Here is a 19,155-nt window from a genome sequence, read left to right on the forward strand (position 1 = left end):
CCCGCGGGGGGGGGGGGGGGGAAGTGAGCGGGCGGCTGCGTGGTGCTTAGTTGTTGGCTGGGGTGAAACCACGACACACATGCTCTTATCAACTCTATTTTTAACCTGCCGCTCATATAGGATACTTAAAATTCTGAACATGTTTACATTATCCATCCAGCAGGCTAATGGAACTGCATACCAGACAGTCATGCATAATTCAAATCAATATCCTCAGGCTTGCAACTCTAAGTCAAAGCTGCCTTTAAATAAGCTGGGTGTGACTTTAACATGAATAAAATGTATCTAATTTTTAACCTTTATCTGACAAATTGATATATTTGCAAAGAAATGTCATAAATCTTCTTTAAAAATTAAAATAAATAAAAAGTCACAATAACTGAAAATCTTTTAAAAAACACTTTTAAGGACAAAATTTAGAATGGTTCAACAAGACTGAGCGCAAAGGTTTCAAATAGAGAGCTGGGTAATTTTTTTTTTTTTTTAAGGAATATTTACAAATGTATACATAAAAACACATGCTGGCAGAAGATTAAGTGGTGTGGAAGGTGAATGTAGCAGGATTTCCTATTTACAAATTTTAAGATCAAGCTTTGAATTGGGCATCAGTGACTCCACACAGAAAACCTTATACCCAGTTAAGCATGTCTGCTATCTTCTCTCTAAGGAACAGAATCAGAATTTCCATAATAAAATAATTTTCCCATTGAGTTTTCCTATGTGCTTTCATAAGACCACAATTCCGTCACAGCAGATAACCTTCAGCCATACTGAAATGACCAGAAGCATGGCAATTACACTAGCTAAGGATCTCTTTCCAGCTTACTTGTAAATACAGTGGAGGAAAAGTAATTGCAAACAGCCTCCCCTGCCCCCCAAAAAAACTCAAACCGCACCCCAAACCAAAAGAACATAAAACAAACAAACAAAAAGGACTTCAAGTTGTATAATATAACATACCATGCTTTCCCTTTCCCCCAGGGAAAATATTCCAATAATTCCTAAAGGTTAGGATAACTTCATAACGCAGAAGTGTTGTAAGTAGCATGTAAGAGCTTATTTTAACAAAAAAAAAAACCAAACCAAAACCAGATCTTTGCCTCCACAGAAGCTACAGACACAATTTCATGTTGTTTACTCAGATACAATCCAGTCCCAATAAATAACATACACAATTAGTACCTATGAAAACAGTCATCCTAAGAATAAAATACACGTTATTAGATAAAAATGGTAACATTGTTCATCTTGTACAAGGACAAAATATTCATTGAGTAATTCCGAGAGAATACTTATTATATAGTTATAGTATGTCTATGAAATTGATACATAAGCATAAGAAATATAATCTACACTGACTAGGTAACAAAACAAGAAGAGTTCAGTTACAAAAATAACCCATTGTTCTTCTTTTACCAAAGAGACAGTTGAAACGTAATGTGATCAGATTATAAAAAAACAATTCTAATGGTAACTGGTCTTCAACCTAGGGGAAAAAAGCACAACTGGGAGTCAAACGTTAGTCTCAGGCTAGAGTTAAAAATTTTTTTATTTTAACCTTTAAAGCTAAGAAGAATGATCCATTTATCCACAGGTGCTATGGAGGAAGAACTGATAATCTGTTCTTTTGTAATATTCTCACGTAAAGTTGTAATAATGTTTTTAGTTCTCATATTTATGTAACAAGTACTGCTCCATTCTGCTGATCAAGTAGCATGACTATTCTCACCAGGTAAGTAGAGTACTGGGTGTACGCAGGGTAAAATTCGTTTTTCCAATGCACCTAATAAATGTCTACACAGAGATTTCCAGTCTACTGTTCGATCCTGTTTCTCACTCACTCGTTCCATAATAGAGCCATGGGATATCTGCAGTTAGGGTTACGATTAATGAAAACTCTACCTTCTTCTGTCTATCCTATTGTGGGAGTCTTTCAGAACAAGATATGTCTCATGGTATACATACATAAAGATCAAATAAATTGGTCTCCTGTACCACTAGATATTACCATAATACCAAGAAAAAAGAATGTCCATACCCAATAGCTTTTAGATCATATTAGTTAAAGAAATACTCAGTTTTCAATGTGAACTCTCAGAATCGGCAAAAGCGCTACGTTCATCAAGGAAGTGATCTTTTTTGCTGATATAGTACTACCCCTTGTGTTTATATCACAAATCAGTTCTACATTGTATTAATGTGGAACATCTATATCAAATACAATGCCACAAGGAACTATTTCAGCCACAAATATATATGTGAACTCTTCCCAGACAGATCTTGATCCTTTCATAAATCCCAGATTCAAATAGATGAGACACTTATTAAAATAAGTTTACAATAAAATGGAAACTTTCCTGTAATTATTAATGTATGATTTACATCACTTCTGAGACATCTCATTGCTAAGGGTGACTTTCTTCAAAGCTTTCACATCAATGCAAAGGGTATTTCTTCAAAGACTTCAGAATGCTGGCAGGAGGAACCTCATTTGTGAGATTGCTTTGCTCACTTGTGCACATCAGGAAAAAAAGCCCTTTCCCAGTGGGAGGACAGTTGGTCTAGCTGGAAAAGGAATTTTCCTGTTGCAAATTTTATCATCATCACTGACTTCGAGTTTTGTTTCTAGTTTTCTTCTCTCAGCAGTAGATGACATGCATGCTTTAACATCTGTGTTTAAACTCAGACACAGATCTCCTTTACATTTAAATCCCATGTTTACATCTTGCTACCTCCATAATATTCCTCAAGAAAATTACAAGAATAATATTGAATTACACATGTACTTTCTACCCCATCTGTGAATTCTGTCCATTCCAGGTCTCCAGACTATAAACACTATGCTTGTCTGCCATTCATGCAGGTAAAGAACCATAACCACAACATGACCATAGCGTAATACGTGAATTACTTACATGAGAAGTTCCTTGCTATCAGGAACTTTTCAAAAGACAAAGGGTAATACTTTCTTGGGAAGTAAAAAAGATCTAAATGCTGTAAAACTGAATAAAAGACAGAGCAAAAGTTGATCTTCAAATCACCTTAGTCTCTGCAATGCTCAGTTGACTATATTTTTTGGAAACACGCATCATAATTTCAAATACTTAACAGAACTGACTGTCTTCCATTATTATAGAAGAATAATAGAGGACTGTCATAATGCACTAGGAAGCTACTTTGAAACTCTTGGGGAAAAAAAACCCCAAACCACAGCATCAGAGAAATTAAGTAGAAAGCAACACAAATCAAGTTAGCTCTGGACAGTATTCTGCAAAACCTTGAATTACAAAAGTATCTTTTGTACTACACAAAACTATCCCTAAAACATTCCCTTGATATAGCTGTGGATTGAACTGCCGCAAACCCCCGAGGCTCATAATGCACTAGGAAGCTACTTTGAAACTCTTGGGGAAAAAAAACCCCAAACCACAGCATCAGAGAAATTAAGTAGAAAGCAACACAAATCAAGTTAGCTCTGGACAGTATTCTGCAAAACCTTGAATTACAAAAGTATCTTTTGTACTACACAAAACTATCCCTAAAACATTCCCTTGATATAGGCTGTGGATTACCTGCCGCAATCCCCAGAGGCTTCAAAACCACAAGAAATTCCCTTTCTCCAATTTTTAAGGGCTTGGAGCCAATGAAGACTCACTCCAACTTACCAATAAAGAGGAGGCAGACACACATAATCAGGGATCAGAACTTTGTATCATTAGTACTGCATCATTGTGCTTTCTCCTATACTACGTGAAGATTTTAAATTACTCTTAAAATAAAAAGTGTCAAGGGTAGCTGCCCACATAATAGAAAACAAGCATAAGGAAGCTGGATCAACTAAAGAAATATTGTAATTAAAAAAATTCCCTTTTTCTCTCCCAAAAATCTCTAAAAAGTGCATCAAGAATGATATCAATTGATAGTACACAAGTACTATCAGCTGAGGTACACGAGTATGAATATTTGGAATATCTCATAGCTGTAACATGACTCAGCCTTCAAAATACACTCTGAAACATTTGGGAAAGACTGCTCTGATGATTACTAAAGACTTTTCTTAAGTGTCTTTACTGAAGACCCTTTCAAAGTATCTTGATGAATGTACTATTTGAAGCCCTAGGTCTATGCAAAGCTGCAGGCCAAAAAGAGTATTTTCTTCCAATAGGTATTATACCAGAAAAATCTCACAGGTAATGTGATAAAGACACATCAGAGAAAAATGGGTGGCCACCTTCTTCCTAAATACTCTTTCCATTGTATTTCTAATTCATTACTTTAAAGCACATTAGAGGAAAAAGAAGAGAAATAACTATTTAAGTTATGATCTAGTATTCAACTGAGCTTTCACGTCTTCCAGTCTGAATACTAGTTCATAGTTCTTATTCCACGCAAGCCATCTTCTTTGTCTGTAATTCTTAGCATCTGAAATGTACAGACAGATAGACCAATTTTGAGAGAACTTTGTGGCCTTATTTTGCTGAATACGATACAACCATACTGAGGTCCTCACTCCATAATTTTGAAACAGTAAGTTTTCATTCACACTTGACTTGAAAATAGATCTGCTTATATGCAAGGAATAATGATAGAATCTAAACTGGAAAACATATGATTATCGTGGGATTCACTGAAGGATCCCTTCTTCCTCTCTCAGCCTGTCCAGTGCCTTTCACCTTAGCTTGACAAGTCTGAAGAAGTAGGATCCTGCTTTAACAGAAGGTATTTACTGAGGAAAACTCCCCCGGGTTGCTTTAAAAAACTGGGGAAATTCACTTGTATACATTTTGAGGTGCTTATGAAAGCGCTTTCGGTGTTTACGTTGGGAAGATACAGAAAGAAAATCTCTCTATATGCTTCAAGTAGTTCAGTGAAAAGACTTTTCCCAAGACATGAAAACTAACAAGAGAGAAAGAAAAGACAAAAAACTGCATAAAGAATCAGATCCAAGAGATTCCAGAAGAACAGTTGCCTTCACGTGCAAAGATTGACACAGAGGAGCAAGGCAAACATATGTCCAACAGACACATCAACATAAAGTGCCGAAAGCCTAGAGAAGAATAAAAGTGGAGAAGATAAACTACAAAAATAACATCATACTCTACCTTCACAATATGGAAAAGATGGATAAAATCCAGTAGCATATGCCTGCTAAAGCAGCAGATTCTCATTTAAGAGAACTTATGTTTTCTCACTGCAGTCTTTTAGTGCTTCCATATGTTTCCAAAAAACCTTGTGAAATGTAAGGCACTTGGGCCAATCTCAGAAATGGAGCTTCTGAACAAACATGTCTCCAGCCGTGGGGCTTTATCAACTGAGAAGTTAGAAAAAGACTTTAAAATAGGCTGGAGATGGAACCTGTGGTTATACTGAGCTGGTAAACTATAGCTAAATAAAGTACATCTAAGTATGCTAAGTAAGCAAGCAAGCTTACTACTTTTTCCATCATGATGTCACCTACTTTGCCTCAGAATTGGGATCAAATCCCCTTGCTTGCTTGCTAATCTGGAATTTTGCACAGCTGTTAAAGAGATGATTTGGGCAAGACATGCTTTAAGAACATCACAAATTAACTATAAAAAAACCAGAATGTTTTATTCCCCTCTTCTACCTTTCTCATCTCAAGGGATTCAGAGAATCTTGATTTCAAAAGCAAAGAAGAACCTACAGCTTTCGACATCTGCCTGCAAAACTCTAATTTCAATATATTTACCCTAGCATTTCTAAGTTTAAAAACTTCCATTTTTAGGAATTTAAGGGACTGCTTACTTAAAGAAAATATATTGTACTTGCCTATGAAGCTTATAGAGACAACAAAGACACAAGAACTTGCCTGTATAATGCTTGAGTTTTTAAAGTTCAGGAAGTAGCCACTACTGGAGACAAAGAGGCTAGTTTAATATCATACTGTATGTTTTTTTTTGAAATTGAAGTTATTAAGAAAGCATGGTCCATTTAAGATCACAACCAATATAGACACTAAAAAATAATTGCAATTAGTGAAGTACAGAGAGTAATGCGAATTTTAAATTTAAAGTTTGTACACTTTCTTTTTTAGATCACTATTTCAATTCATAATCTCCTTGTCAGCAGAAATATCTTATGGTGTTATTTTTGCCTTTTTTGGTGTTTTTTGCCTTATTTTTGTTCTTTATTTTCTGAAACAGATGTGTAATATCACAGCCTATATTAATCCCCTCTTCTAAAAATATTACAAATAATTGGAGCACATAAAGGCAATACTCTACATCTTCAACAGGATAATAAGAGCATTTGAAATGGTAGGGAATAATACAAGAAATAGGATGCACATTATAAAAAATTAAAAGGAAGTTATATCAGGATATTTATCAGGGAAAAGGAAAAAACGTCACTTCAGTAAGTACCCATACTTTACTGGATAACATGAGAAAGAACACAAAGAATATTATTGGCAAAAATAAGATTTCAGACTTCGAGCTGACCCTAGAACTCTGGGACTAAGCACAGGGACTGGGTTAAGTCCACACATAGATGTCAAGAAATACTGTAGTTATACAGGTTTCTCTCTTCTGTGATTAACAGTTTTCAGTCATTTGTGCAAGAGTTGCAAATTTCAGGTGTAAACCTATCTTCTATACTATTTTACTTTGCCATCTGTACCATTTACTTTGCCATTCCATACCATTTTACTTTTGATGAGGACATTTGTCATCATTGTGATTTTTCTAATGAACTAGATTTTCCTTTAGAGATACTCTGGAATTAAGCCTGTCCATGAGGAGCTCACTGCAAAAGTTACATATTTACAATAGCTCAGAGTCTGTAGAAATACTTGCATCTAAGCACAATATTAATTTCTTTTCCCTTTAAAATACATATTATAACTCATCAAAATCTAAGTGCATCAAATGTGCTATACAAATATATAAAGTAGATCAGACACTGGTCATAAGCAGCTATTTGTGAACCAAAATGTAAAAACCTAAATGTCATAGAATGAACTAAAGTGCTACTAGAACATTCCATCATCACCAACAAAACCCCACAAATATATTGCTTTCTTCATTTAACCATTAAAAACATTATACAAAGTGTCATGTCAGTTCTGTATAAATATGCTGAAAAGAAAGATTAATATGGCCATCTAGAGGAGAAAAGAATGATGTGAAAACATGCCACACATTTTCAGGCTTCAGAATAAAACATTTTTAGAGGCATGCAGCCAGAAAATAGATGTAATAAACCAATTATGTAATTGATAATAAGTGAACCTTAAAATAACATGATCAGAAATTTTGTAGTGCAAACATATTGATATTATACATGTTTTTAGCAATGCAAGCAAAGCTTATGGGTTGTATTAATAAAGAAAAGATTATATTTCTGTCTCACTGTGAAATTTTCTGTGTGCACTGTTAAGCGCGAATGCGTCTAAACAAACAAATTTAAAAAGTGAAGATTAAAGTGCAGAGTAAACAGTTATTAGTAAAACAGTTTATTGACTCCTTTGAAAACACACAGCACACTGTTGCAAGATACAACATGTGATAGAGATTAACTGCTGAAAAGAAAATAACACAGAATTTCCCAAAAATGAAATATCATTTTCATTGCTCATATTACTCTACCTCTGATGGAATTTTTAATGATATCATCAGAGGCTGATTTACTAGCAATGAGCAGTGGGGGGAAAAGAGATAAGACAAAAATGAATTCTCTCATCACTTCACTGTAACACTACCAAGCCCTGCTCAACATATGGTCTGAGTGGTGCCTTAAGCTGGAAGTACAGCTGAAATGTTTAAGCCTTAGAAGTAGAATGTACATATGAGGAAACAGAAGCACACAAAGTCAAATATATTGACAATTGTTTCTCGTATTAAATAAAGTACATAGGGACACACTGCTTGCTTCCCCTCCACTACAAAGAATCAAGAAATGGTTCTATCATTTGTCTTTACACTTCTTCTAAAAATAATTCAACAGTCATAAAAACCAATTATTTAATGAAAAATTTCAGGATTCCTATGGCAAGATTCAAGTCTTCTATAGATTTATTTTGCAAGTTTAAGGAACAGTAAAGCTTTGAATTTTTAAAAGTTACACTGAAACATCTAGAATGTTGATATTCTCCACTTGGAATCAGAGACTTTTAACCTCATCTGTTCAGTGAACTGTTTCTCTGAAGACACATGAACTGTTTGGTAGCGATAGTCAGTCTCTCATTTATTTTTGACTGCAGGCTTTCTTCATGAGGTTTCCGCCTTCTCTTTTCATCAAAGTTCTAGGTTGGGCAGCTTTTCCTCTGTAATGATCACAACACAACCAGGCATACTCTGTCTTTTCCTCTATTCGAACACATTTTTATCATTGTGCAAAGATTCTTTCTTTTATGTTTGAAATAATTTAGGAAGAACATAAAAAGTACTAAAACTAATTATTCTAGTGTGCCACCTTCAGGTCACTGAAAAGTGAAAAATACTGGGTTGTTAATCTGTTGCCATGTCCAATACCACAAAACTCTTTTTAATACTATTGAACATAATTTTGTTGAGATTAATGGATCACAAAAATGAGACAAAATCATGTCTCTAATTTGCAAGCATTTTGCAGAAAACTGTAGAATGACTGCAGACTATCAAATAAATAACATTGCTGATTCTCCACTCCTTGTAAGATGTGGGAAGAGAATGCTCTCACAAGCAGCAGCAAAAGCAAAATACTGACAGCATTAAAGCTTTTTTACAAGTAAAAAAGTATGTGGTTAAAAATTTACAATTTTCTAAGTTAGAATGTTTTGATCGTTTTTGCTTTAAAGATTTTTTTTCCAAACCCTGAATGTTCTTTCATTATAATAAATTCAATTTGCATACTAATTTTAGAGTGAATATGTGTGTGCATATATAAAAATGGATTTTACATCCAGCCAGCTTCCTGAATGGAAAGAGTGTTGAGAAGGGATAGCAGCTGGTGACAGATATCTTTAGCAATAGAAGAAAAAATGAAAAAGGAGGAGGGCGAAACAATGGTAACTTTCCTGATGCAATACTTGGACTTGCCAACAGGGTTCTTTTGTCTTAGATTCTAACCATGATATAGATTTCCAGACTGGAGTTCTCATTCCCCAGAAGAGGATAAAAGTCAGTGACTATGAATTTTTATGATCTGAGAGGATGATAAGGAGACAATTATTAAGAAAAACCCAACCAAAAACCCTGGATACAGGCTAGTACAACGCCTTTGGAGCTTAAGTCTTATAGAGCCAAAGTAAAAAGCTCAGACGAACTGAGAACTTTGCACTGAGAAGATAACTAGGTAGGATAAAAAAAATCTGTACTGTGAAATATAAAGAGGAATGTCACATGTTCCTTCAAACATGAATTATTCTATGATTATTTCAACAAGCAGCCTCAACACTTTGAAAAGAGACAGATACATCATTCTCGATATCTGAAAGTAGTCTTCTTGTATAATTTGTTTCTGGTATTATTTGCTAATAAATACGATTGAGTTTTCCATCTCCTGTTAATGTACATCACCATTCTTTCCCAACAGTGACATGAGCCATACAAAAAGTTAGCATCTTATCTTTCATATTCCCCCCACCAACGCTATTGATAGATCTCAGTAGATATAAAACCCAAACATGATATTTTCACTATCCCTCTTCCTTATTGTCCTTCTCCATCATAGTGTCCAAGGATTGGTTCTTACCACCTGACCTCACCTCTGCATCTCCTTCCCTATTTGCTGGAACTCAGACTCTTAGCCTCCCTACAATTTACAGCAAAAGAAAGAACAGAAATTTCTGATGATCAGAAAATAATCCTCTTACTGTGCAACTTACTTCAATGATGGCTTTCATGTCCTTTGTGTCTTAACTTGGAATCATGAATGAGCATGCACTAATTTCAAATTTCAGTGGCAAACAGACTTTTGTATAACTAAAATACATCATATAGTAGAAAACAAATTTTGTCAAGCATTTCTGGACTGTATAGAACATTTAAGGAAAGACATCTTTTAATTACATCTATCCACTTTTTATTAGAAAATATCAATCTCTAAAAAACCTTGCAAACCTCCGTGCATAACAGAGACCAACAAATATCTTACTATAGCACAGCATCTATGTTAGAATCTGACTTTCATGTAGCTTCAACCAAAGCTCACTTTTCATGCTAGAAAATGGCTAGACACAGTGCTCACATACAGCTATTTTCAAGCACAAAAAGCATATTGACAAAATATTGACAGCAGAATTCTCAGCCTCTATGTCAGGTTGTCACCCTAACTTAAAATCAAGAAATATATACCACAAAAGAAAACATCCATTGTTTACATCCAACTTTTAAAGCCATGGAAAAATTATATTAATTTAATCTTTGTAGTAATTTCTTTCTGTGATTTCAAGAGAAGAAAAGATACAGAACATTCCAGTAGTGCACACTGCAATGACCATATGCACCGTAACCAATAATCAATTCCATTTACTTTGCTGTTATGACAGCTTATCAATAGAGGAATAACAGGTCTTCTTTGTATTAATAATACCACAGAATTCATCAAGAGTTGTCATGTTTCCTTCCTAAATAAAAACATTTTAAATTCCCCCAAAAATAAAATGACTAATGATGAAATTGTATGAAACTTAATATAACGATATTATATCATTTGCAGTATTTCTGGAAGAATGCGCACAAGTCTGCCTTTTTTTTTTGAGCATGCACAAATATAAAAGATATCTGGATATTTCTTGAAGACATTGACTATTTGCAAGTCAAGCTGTCCTCATCTAGGACTTACTTATCCAGAATATAATTCTGAAATTTGGAATAAAAGGAATGCTTTTAAATCACTCTTACCTTCATCTATTGAGGCTTCACTACTGTATCCATCATATTCTGCAGACAGGGGACTATATTTTTGTCTGGTTTCCCACATATAGTTTTTTTGCTGTCTGCCATCCACCACTGGCAGCCTGGAACTCTGGGTTCTAGACAAGGCCTCATGATATTTACCCAGTGCTTCATCTTCACTCTCAGATGATGAACCATGCTGGTCTTTACTCATATAAGAGTTGTCTGTTTGAATAAAATAAAGCAAATCGACTACAGCTCAAAATAGAATACAAGAAAATAACCATAAGAGGTTATCATTGAAGATATTTAAGCTATTTCAATTAAAATTTTTGTATAATAATATCATCTTGTTGTAATTATAAGTATTATATGATTTTGTAATTGGTGAGAGCTATTTTTATTTTCTAGAAAAACTGAAAGATCATTAAGCCCCAAAAAACCATTCTAAAACTTATTCAACAGAAAATGGATTCATTTATGTAAGGCAGCACACACTGAAGTTCTTGAAACCCTTCATTAAGTAAGAAAATGCTCAAAATAATTTATGTAAAGTAAATCCAACACTGCTGCAACATTACATTTGGATACCTAACATATCAAAAAGGCAGCTCCTGATCCTCCATTCCCAGCTGATTTTTGCTGTGAGCATGCAGTATAGAATGCATTCATAGAAATGAAACTCATTTACAAAGAGAAGCCTACAACAAAATCGTCTTAGGATATTTATGTCAGTAGTGCTTAAACTCAATAACAAATGGGAAAATGCTAGTGAAAGATGTTTGCATGCACAATTTTATTTAACTTGTAATAAACAGCCCGTTGTTCAATAACTGAATTTAATGCAGATTCTCATTGCAGACATCTGGCAACAGCAAAAATTGCACAGAAGAAACTATCTAGTTAATTCTTTTATATCAATTCCTCTATAACGCCCACTCCTGTGGCCAACTTTTTCCAACTACATCTCATGTATGACTTCCTCTCAGAAGTGAAAGATTGAGCTGCATTTTTATTTCTGTAAAAGGAAAGCTTCCCCCTCCCTTTTCCAAACCTCAAATGGATTCTGTCTGAACTTAGCATGCCATGCAGAAGTTCTGTGGATCTCAAACTCTAACAGGCATTAGAAGAGTTCATGTAAACTCAATAAAGCACTACCACTACTCTCTGAGCAAGCCTATGGTGTATGATTTGCCAATGGATTTCCATTACTGGCAGAGCTCTGAGATGCCCATAATGCTTTTTTTCAGCTCCTGATTCTGCAAGGGAATATTGTCTAACATGCTATCCAGCCATGCTCAACCGCTTCTCCCCTCCCTGCTTTTATGCCCTCCTCCCAGTCCCTGTTCTAGCTCTAGTTCTGCATTTCTGCTCCCATTAGTCTCTGTCTTCATGCCCAGCCAGTCTCACTCCTCTGCCGGGGTATTCCAACTAAAGGAGGGATTCAGCTCACCCAAAATTCAGCCATTTAAATTAAAGTAACTCGATCTATGCCAGCCATCTAGGCCTCTTTTACAGTCAAGTGTTTGCCTCTTCCTACTACTACACAGGTCCTTCCTTCCCAGTTTTAGGTAAGCCTCTAGAGTAGATGAGTAAAATCACTTCCCATAGAAGTGATTCCCTGGTACTGATACAGAAAAACCAATGCTGCAAGTTTAGGTAAGACATCTTTTGCAAAGTTTCATTTATACGAGTAGAATCTTATCCTAAGTTGGATTCCTACAACTACCGGAAAGGAGGTTGTAGCGAGGTGGGTGTCGGTCTCTTCTCCCAAGAAACAAGCGATAGGACAAGAGAAAACGGCCTCAAGTTGCGCCAGGGGAGGTTTAGATTGGACGTGAGGAAAAATTTCTTTACTGAAAGGGTGGTTAAACATTGGAACAGGCTGCCCAGGGAAGTGGTTGAGTCCCCATCCCTGGAGGTATTTAAAAGACGTGTCGATGAGGCACTTGGGGACATGGTTTAGTGGGCATGGTGGTGTTGGGTCGATGGTTGGACTCGATGATCTTAGAGGTCTTTTCCAACCTCAGTGATTCTATGATTCTAAGCTCCTGTCTCCATACTCCAGGTTCCTGCCCCAAGCACACAGTTTTGGTCTCTTATGGGTATTTCCTCTTTATTCTCTTTGTCTATTTAATCCCAAATTCTCTTTACTTGCACCTAACCAACTACTCATGTAACCTTAGTCTTTCACCCATAGTCTCTCCACCTTCACATAATATTATCAGTTCTCTCCACAGCCGTCACCCATCCTACTTCAAATCCCAGTCTACCATTTGCATCATGTCACATTTGTTCAGGAAGTTTCTGTCCTCACATAAGTCATGTTTATTCCCAATTCTTCTGTTCAAACTTCCACTGTCCTTCAGCAACCATAAGTATCAAAAGCAGGATAAGACCTGCTCTGTTCTTCAACCCCTACAATGAAGCATATGAGTCGAAACAGGATGGTCAGTGAATTTAACAAGCAAATAAGAAGTGTTTACTATGCCTTTTCCAAAGGCAAAGTTTCCAAAAGTTTGCAATTTGGTCAAACTTAGGCGTTTTTTCATAGAAGAACATGGGCATCTCTGAATGGGAAAAGTGCTCTCCCACATTTCAAGTACATACTCCAATATACAAAGGTGACAAAGCATCTTAGCGAAGCAGATGTGAAATCTACTTATATTTTGCACAGATAACCAGCATGTTTTTCCCATACTCTATTCCTGGAAGCAGCTAAAGATTTTAAATTATAGCTTAAAAAAAACAATCTCAGATGGAAAGCATGCCAAATTTCATCCCAAATATTTCAAATTCAGCACACAGTTATAAGCAACTGAAAATAAGGTCTTGAAATGGAAAATATCAGGAAACCTTAACTGCAGATGGTGCTACCAACTCTACATGCAATGTGTACATAATCTTAACTTAGTATTTGTAGGAAAACTGGTGCCTTAAAAGACTGCTAACAAGCAACTAGATCTTTCAACTCTAGGCTATCAATTTTAATTAAAGTCTGACAGATACGGTTCTTCCCATTGTATGAATGACTGTAAAGCAAGTTCAATTTCACTGATCACTTATTGAGAACATCACACCAAGCAAGATATATTCCGGCTAGCAGATTCACTGCAAGAGGCTGCCCAGAAAAAGGAGCCTCCTTTGCTGGTACAAAGAGTAAAATTTTGTATCTCATATGGCCCTTAACAGGTTGAAACCTGCCACCTAGGAAACTTCTACAGATTTCCACAACTATAATTAAAGCAGGGCATACCAGGACTCACATATAGTGCCAGACTTCAGTATTATATGCATCGTTTATCACTACAAGGGATGTATTCACAGATATGAAATTAGGTTCATTAATCAGTCTGCATAAAGTATAAAGAATTGAATAGTATAAAACATGGTAGCAACATGTTTGAAAGAAGTGCTGAAAGTTATGCCTCTAATAATACACTGACGTTTGTAAGCATCCAGAAGTTCTCAGTGACACCAGATATTTTTTCTCCAGTTCCTAGCCTAAAAGAAAAAAATGAGGATGCATACTATTATTACAATTCATGAAACAAGACTTCTTCAGAGGACTTAAAAATCTTGTTAAAGATAAAACACAAGCTATCCATGCAAACATTTTTTAAATGAACAATACAAATCTGTTTCAGTTTCTTGGGAAAAAATAGCTTCCTGCACATTAAAAAAAATCCTCAGGGTTTTACGCCACTCCTTGCCACTTCTCTTTTGATTTTTATACGTTAGTTGGAAACTTGCCTAAGAGAACTCATGTTCTTATTAAAAACTTCCCTTTATTTGGCTAACATAGGTCATCTTGAAAGCTATTCATTTGCTTATTATGGGATTTAAAATGCCATTTTTGATAGAGAATATACTTTACAAATATTGTATTACATGAAGAAATAACAGATAAGATCATAGTTTATCATACAAACATGGAAACCACCTCCTAAATCAAATTTAAAACAAACAAACAAAAACTAACAGAATGAATAACTGAAATTTTCAGGTAAGGGAAAACACACACACTGAAAAAACCAATTTCTATTACGAAATCATTCATTTCTCTACAGAAACAGCATCTCCAGAAAAGCCTGTGTTGCTTTCTAAAAATTCACTACACAGCCTGCAAAACAATTGTGTAAAAATGCAAGGTTTTACTTCTTACTCACAAACTATTATTGCAATCCCATTGTCATATTGTTTAAGATTGGATGTTGAAGATGGCACACACAGCATCCATATCAACAATACATAGGTTTTCTTTGTAAGACTACAACTTTAAGACAAGCCTCATTCAGTTCTTTCTATACTTAAAATCACTTAATTGCCACTTGTCATTGAGTTTTGTGTCTTGAAATTACTATCTTACATATCCCAGAAATACATTCTGAAGATCTACTATAATGTAAATGTTACAGAAGTTTTTTTTTCTTTATCATCTTATCACATTTTATGCAATGCTTTTAAAATACACAAAATAAAAACCACTTTCACAGAACAAGTGTTAATTTCCAGTATTAATTAATTCATAGTTTTCAACAGAAACCACACAAGGCACTGCAGAGAAGGTAAGAAAAACTGTACATAGAAAAAGAAAGGTTAGAACATAGGAAAGGCATTTATTAATCAGCTCCTTTAAGTAATACTTCGAAAAGTAATTAACTTCCAAGAAATATCAACATAATTAGAGAATGAAGCACTGACAACACAGACCTACTTTCATCCACAGAAAACACTATTATTAAATGGGTAAATTAGGTGAAAAAAGTAGGAAGTATCATAAGTTTCAGGAAAGGCTGAAGAACACAGTTTGCTGATGGACTCCTCACCTTTTCCTGCTGTCGTCTTATTACACAGCTCTCTTGAATTCTTTTCTGATTTCTTTGAGTTTTTCTTTTTACCCACTTTTGCAACTGTAGTTGAAACATTGCCTTCATCATTTGATACGGATCTTCCTTTTCTGTCAAAAAAGGCTTCAGATTCCTTTTCTTTGATTTCATTAATGCAACTGGGACAGTCATTGTGTGTCTTCAAGCTGGAGTCTGACAACTTTTGCTTCTGTACTTCAACAAGTTTTGTTTCTAAATCTTGGGGAACCTTCATACTATGCACTTCTTCAGAATCCTTAAAATCAACTCCAGGTGACCGTGGTTTGATTTTTCTATGCAAGTGATTCTTAGAATTATCTGATACTGCACATAGGCAATTATCTTGTTCCTCAATAGATTGCTCCATTGTAAATTTATTACTTTTCAGGTTACCATCCTTCAAGAACTTATCATTTACAAAACACTCATTTCCTCCTACCGCTTCCCTTTTAAAAGGTCCTCCTACATTCTTCAAATCCTGAGGTACTTCTGTATCATTTAAATGATTATTACTATCTCTGCCTTTTAACTGGCACTGTTTTTTGTCCACGACATGGTCAGATACTCCATCTTGACTTGTATCTTTTTTTACAAATTCTAATGAATTAGAATAATGAGTCTCCTTATGTTCTGCAATACCTCTCTTCACTTTCATATTAATTTCCTGAGAATGAGTTAATGATGCTGTATGTTCCTCTCTCCCTTGCACAGGTTTATCATTCTGTATTTTGGAGCTTTCATCTTCAGCACGAAGGCCATTTATCATGCTTGTTACTTGTTCTGTTACCGAATCAGCTACACTGTAGCTGACTTCTCCAACAACACTGGTCAGATCATCCACAGCACTGCTGAGTGTGTCGACCAGAGAAGACACAGAGGGAAGGCTCAGATTTTGCTGGAGGTTTCTGAAAAATGCCATTTGTCCAACCTATTCAGCAACACCTTTTAATACAGAAAGGTCCTCTTTCACAAATGGATTAACTCCATTTCTCTAACTTCAAATTCAGGGCTATTTGCTTTTGCTATCTCACACTCAATACATTTACCAGGGGAAGTTGCAGCTTTGCTCTTTCCATCCAGTATGTATTGAAAATAATAAGAAAGCAGCTAAGTAAATATCTTGAAATGAAGCCACAATCAACCAGCAAAACCATAGTCTTTCATCAACTGCAGCATCAACTAGCCATAATAAAATTCATTCTTTTCAAAAATAAGACTACTGTGTGAGGTGGAAATATGGGTTTTTTATTCTAACCTGCAAAGAAGAAGTTGTGACACATTTAAATTACATCCTTTCATCAATATCACACTAAAACAAGCTTTTAACATAATAGCTGCACAAAAACACACATCATGGAGACTTCTTCACCCCAAAATATTTGTTGTCTTTTACAAAAGGCAAGATATTTCAGAATATGAACACTTGTTTTGTAGCAAAAAGAAAGTTAAGATGACAGACTTAATTTCCAGGGGGAGAACTTTTTTTGTCTCCAAGAAAATTGAAAATAAAAATTTAGCTGCACCCTTTAGAGGTAGAAGGGAAGAAAACCTCTCAAATTTCCCATTCTATTCTCTGGTGCCTGTCTCCTCCTCTCAAGTCAGCTAACAAAGCCCATTCAACTTCCACAGCCCAAAAGCAGAAAGGGGTTATTTTACCAACCCTCAACATATTTTTCAAGGTCTAATTTTTTTCATTTCATTGAAAATAAAAATTTAGCTGCACCCTTTAGAGGTAGAAGGGAAGAAAACCTCTCAAATTTCCCATTCTATTCTCTGGTGCCTGTCTCCTCCTCTCAAGTCAGCTAACAAAGCCCATTCAACTTCCACAGCCCAAAAGCAGAAAGGGGTTATTTTACCAACCCTCAACATATTTTTCAAGGTCTAATTTTTTTCATTTCACATTATCCTTAAAGACCTTGTTCTATTAAAAAAGTATAGAAATAATTTGTCAGAGATAAGATGTCTTTAGTTTCTAATGTTTTACTTCTTTAAAATTATTTTCCAGTTGAGTAAATGCAAGACCTTCTCCAAAAGGTTGCTGAAGGATTTTAATAGGCTGAGTGAAAACCCAATAATCCCATTCACAAATCTACTTGAGAAGATTTAATTATAGACAATTATGGAACATTTAAAATATGTTCAAGAGTACTCTCATAGTGCAAGAGAAGTATCTTCCCATAAGTAAATCTCAACTCTTTGGTTATATAGCTGTTGAATTTCTGTGGCTTGTGAATACAAAGGTTTCTTCGTTTCCACATACTGCACAATGATGGGAAAAGTCAACATTGTGTGTTTTCATCACTTGAGTCAAGTATTTATTTTGAGTATTTCTACACATCCTTGTAAAAACTTACATTCTTATAATTAAGTTTGTATTTCAGATACTTACAGAGTTTATCTTGTGAATTCTTTCTTGTAGTGTATCCTGAATCGAGATCTGGGAAACCACTAACATTTTCAAAACACATCTTCTTATTAATATATAGGAAAAGTAGCAACATGAGAATAATGAACACCCCAACAGCAGACAGGAATCCAATTGCTTCAGGAGATACTAAAAGAAATAGAAAGAAAGAAACACATTTCAATAAGTCTTATCTTGTGAATTCTTTCTTGTAGTGTATCCTGAATCGAGATCTGGGAAACCACTAACATTTTCAAAACACATCTTCTTATTAATATATAGGAAAAGTAGCAACATGAGAATAATGAACACCCCAACAGCAGACAGGAATCCAATTGCTTCAGGAGATACTAAAAGAAATAGAAAGAAAGAAACACATTTCAATAAGTCTTGTCTTAGTTTAACTCGTAAAAGTTATAATATTTATCAGAATCGATCATTAATAAATACTACTAAAGTTCCAAACATATATGCAAGATATAACTGAAAAACCACCATTTATATTTGAGTTTATGTTTAATACTGTTAAATTTCATCAGGGTTTTTTTCTTCCAATCATCTTTTCAAAGAACAGAAAAGTATCTGGTCCTAATCTAAGGGAGGACTGACATTGTGAGCAAGAGGTTCTGCCAGAGTACTGGACGCCAACAAGACAGGGTCTCTGCAGAAAATGGGGAGATGATCAGCAGATGCCAAGGCTGATGATTTTTGATGGAACATCTGAGAGAGAGTACTGGAAGGGAGCTAAGAGCATCCCCCCTTCCTGGAAGGGGATGGAGGTTTGGCTACCTGGACTCAGGGCCAACTCTGAGATAGTGCTGCTGGGGAGGGACTGAGCCCTTGCTGGTGAGGCCGTTGTCCCTGTCAGCCTTGTTATGCTCAGCTCCTGGCTCCTCTTCCCTTAGCGACCAGCTAGCTCTCGCTGCTCCCTGACAAGCAGTATACTGTGTGAGCAAAAAAACAGAATGAGAAAAAGCACATAACGGTATGCTCCTTGCCCTGGTACGTGTGCCACTTGTGTATAAACCAAGAAAGAGCTAAGTGG

The 19,155-nt window shown here is 35.4% G+C and overlaps 1 protein-coding gene across 2 annotated transcripts in view; it reads right to left on the reverse strand.

The window, feature by feature from the left end:
- Positions 1-18,222, reverse strand: part of SYT14 (synaptotagmin 14) — a 64,143-nt gene extending 45,921 nt beyond the window's left edge. For both annotated transcript variants that reach the window (XM_009279606.2, XM_009279605.2), the window contains exons 1-2: positions 18,096-18,222; positions 10,845-11,063 (exon numbers count right to left, since the gene is read on the reverse strand). In XM_009279606.2, the coding sequence (XP_009277881.1) occupies positions 10,845-11,063; positions 18,096-18,207 (331 nt within the window). In that variant the 5' untranslated portion in view covers positions 18,208-18,222. The remainder of the gene's footprint in view (positions 1-10,844; positions 11,064-18,095) is intronic.
- Positions 18,223-19,155: the final 933 nt, after the last annotated feature.

This window comes from Aptenodytes forsteri, unplaced genomic scaffold (assembly GCF_000699145.1).
Source record: "Aptenodytes forsteri isolate BGI_AS27 unplaced genomic scaffold, ASM69914v1 Scaffold195, whole genome shotgun sequence".
Taxonomy (NCBI): Eukaryota; Metazoa; Chordata; class Aves; order Sphenisciformes; family Spheniscidae; genus Aptenodytes; species Aptenodytes forsteri.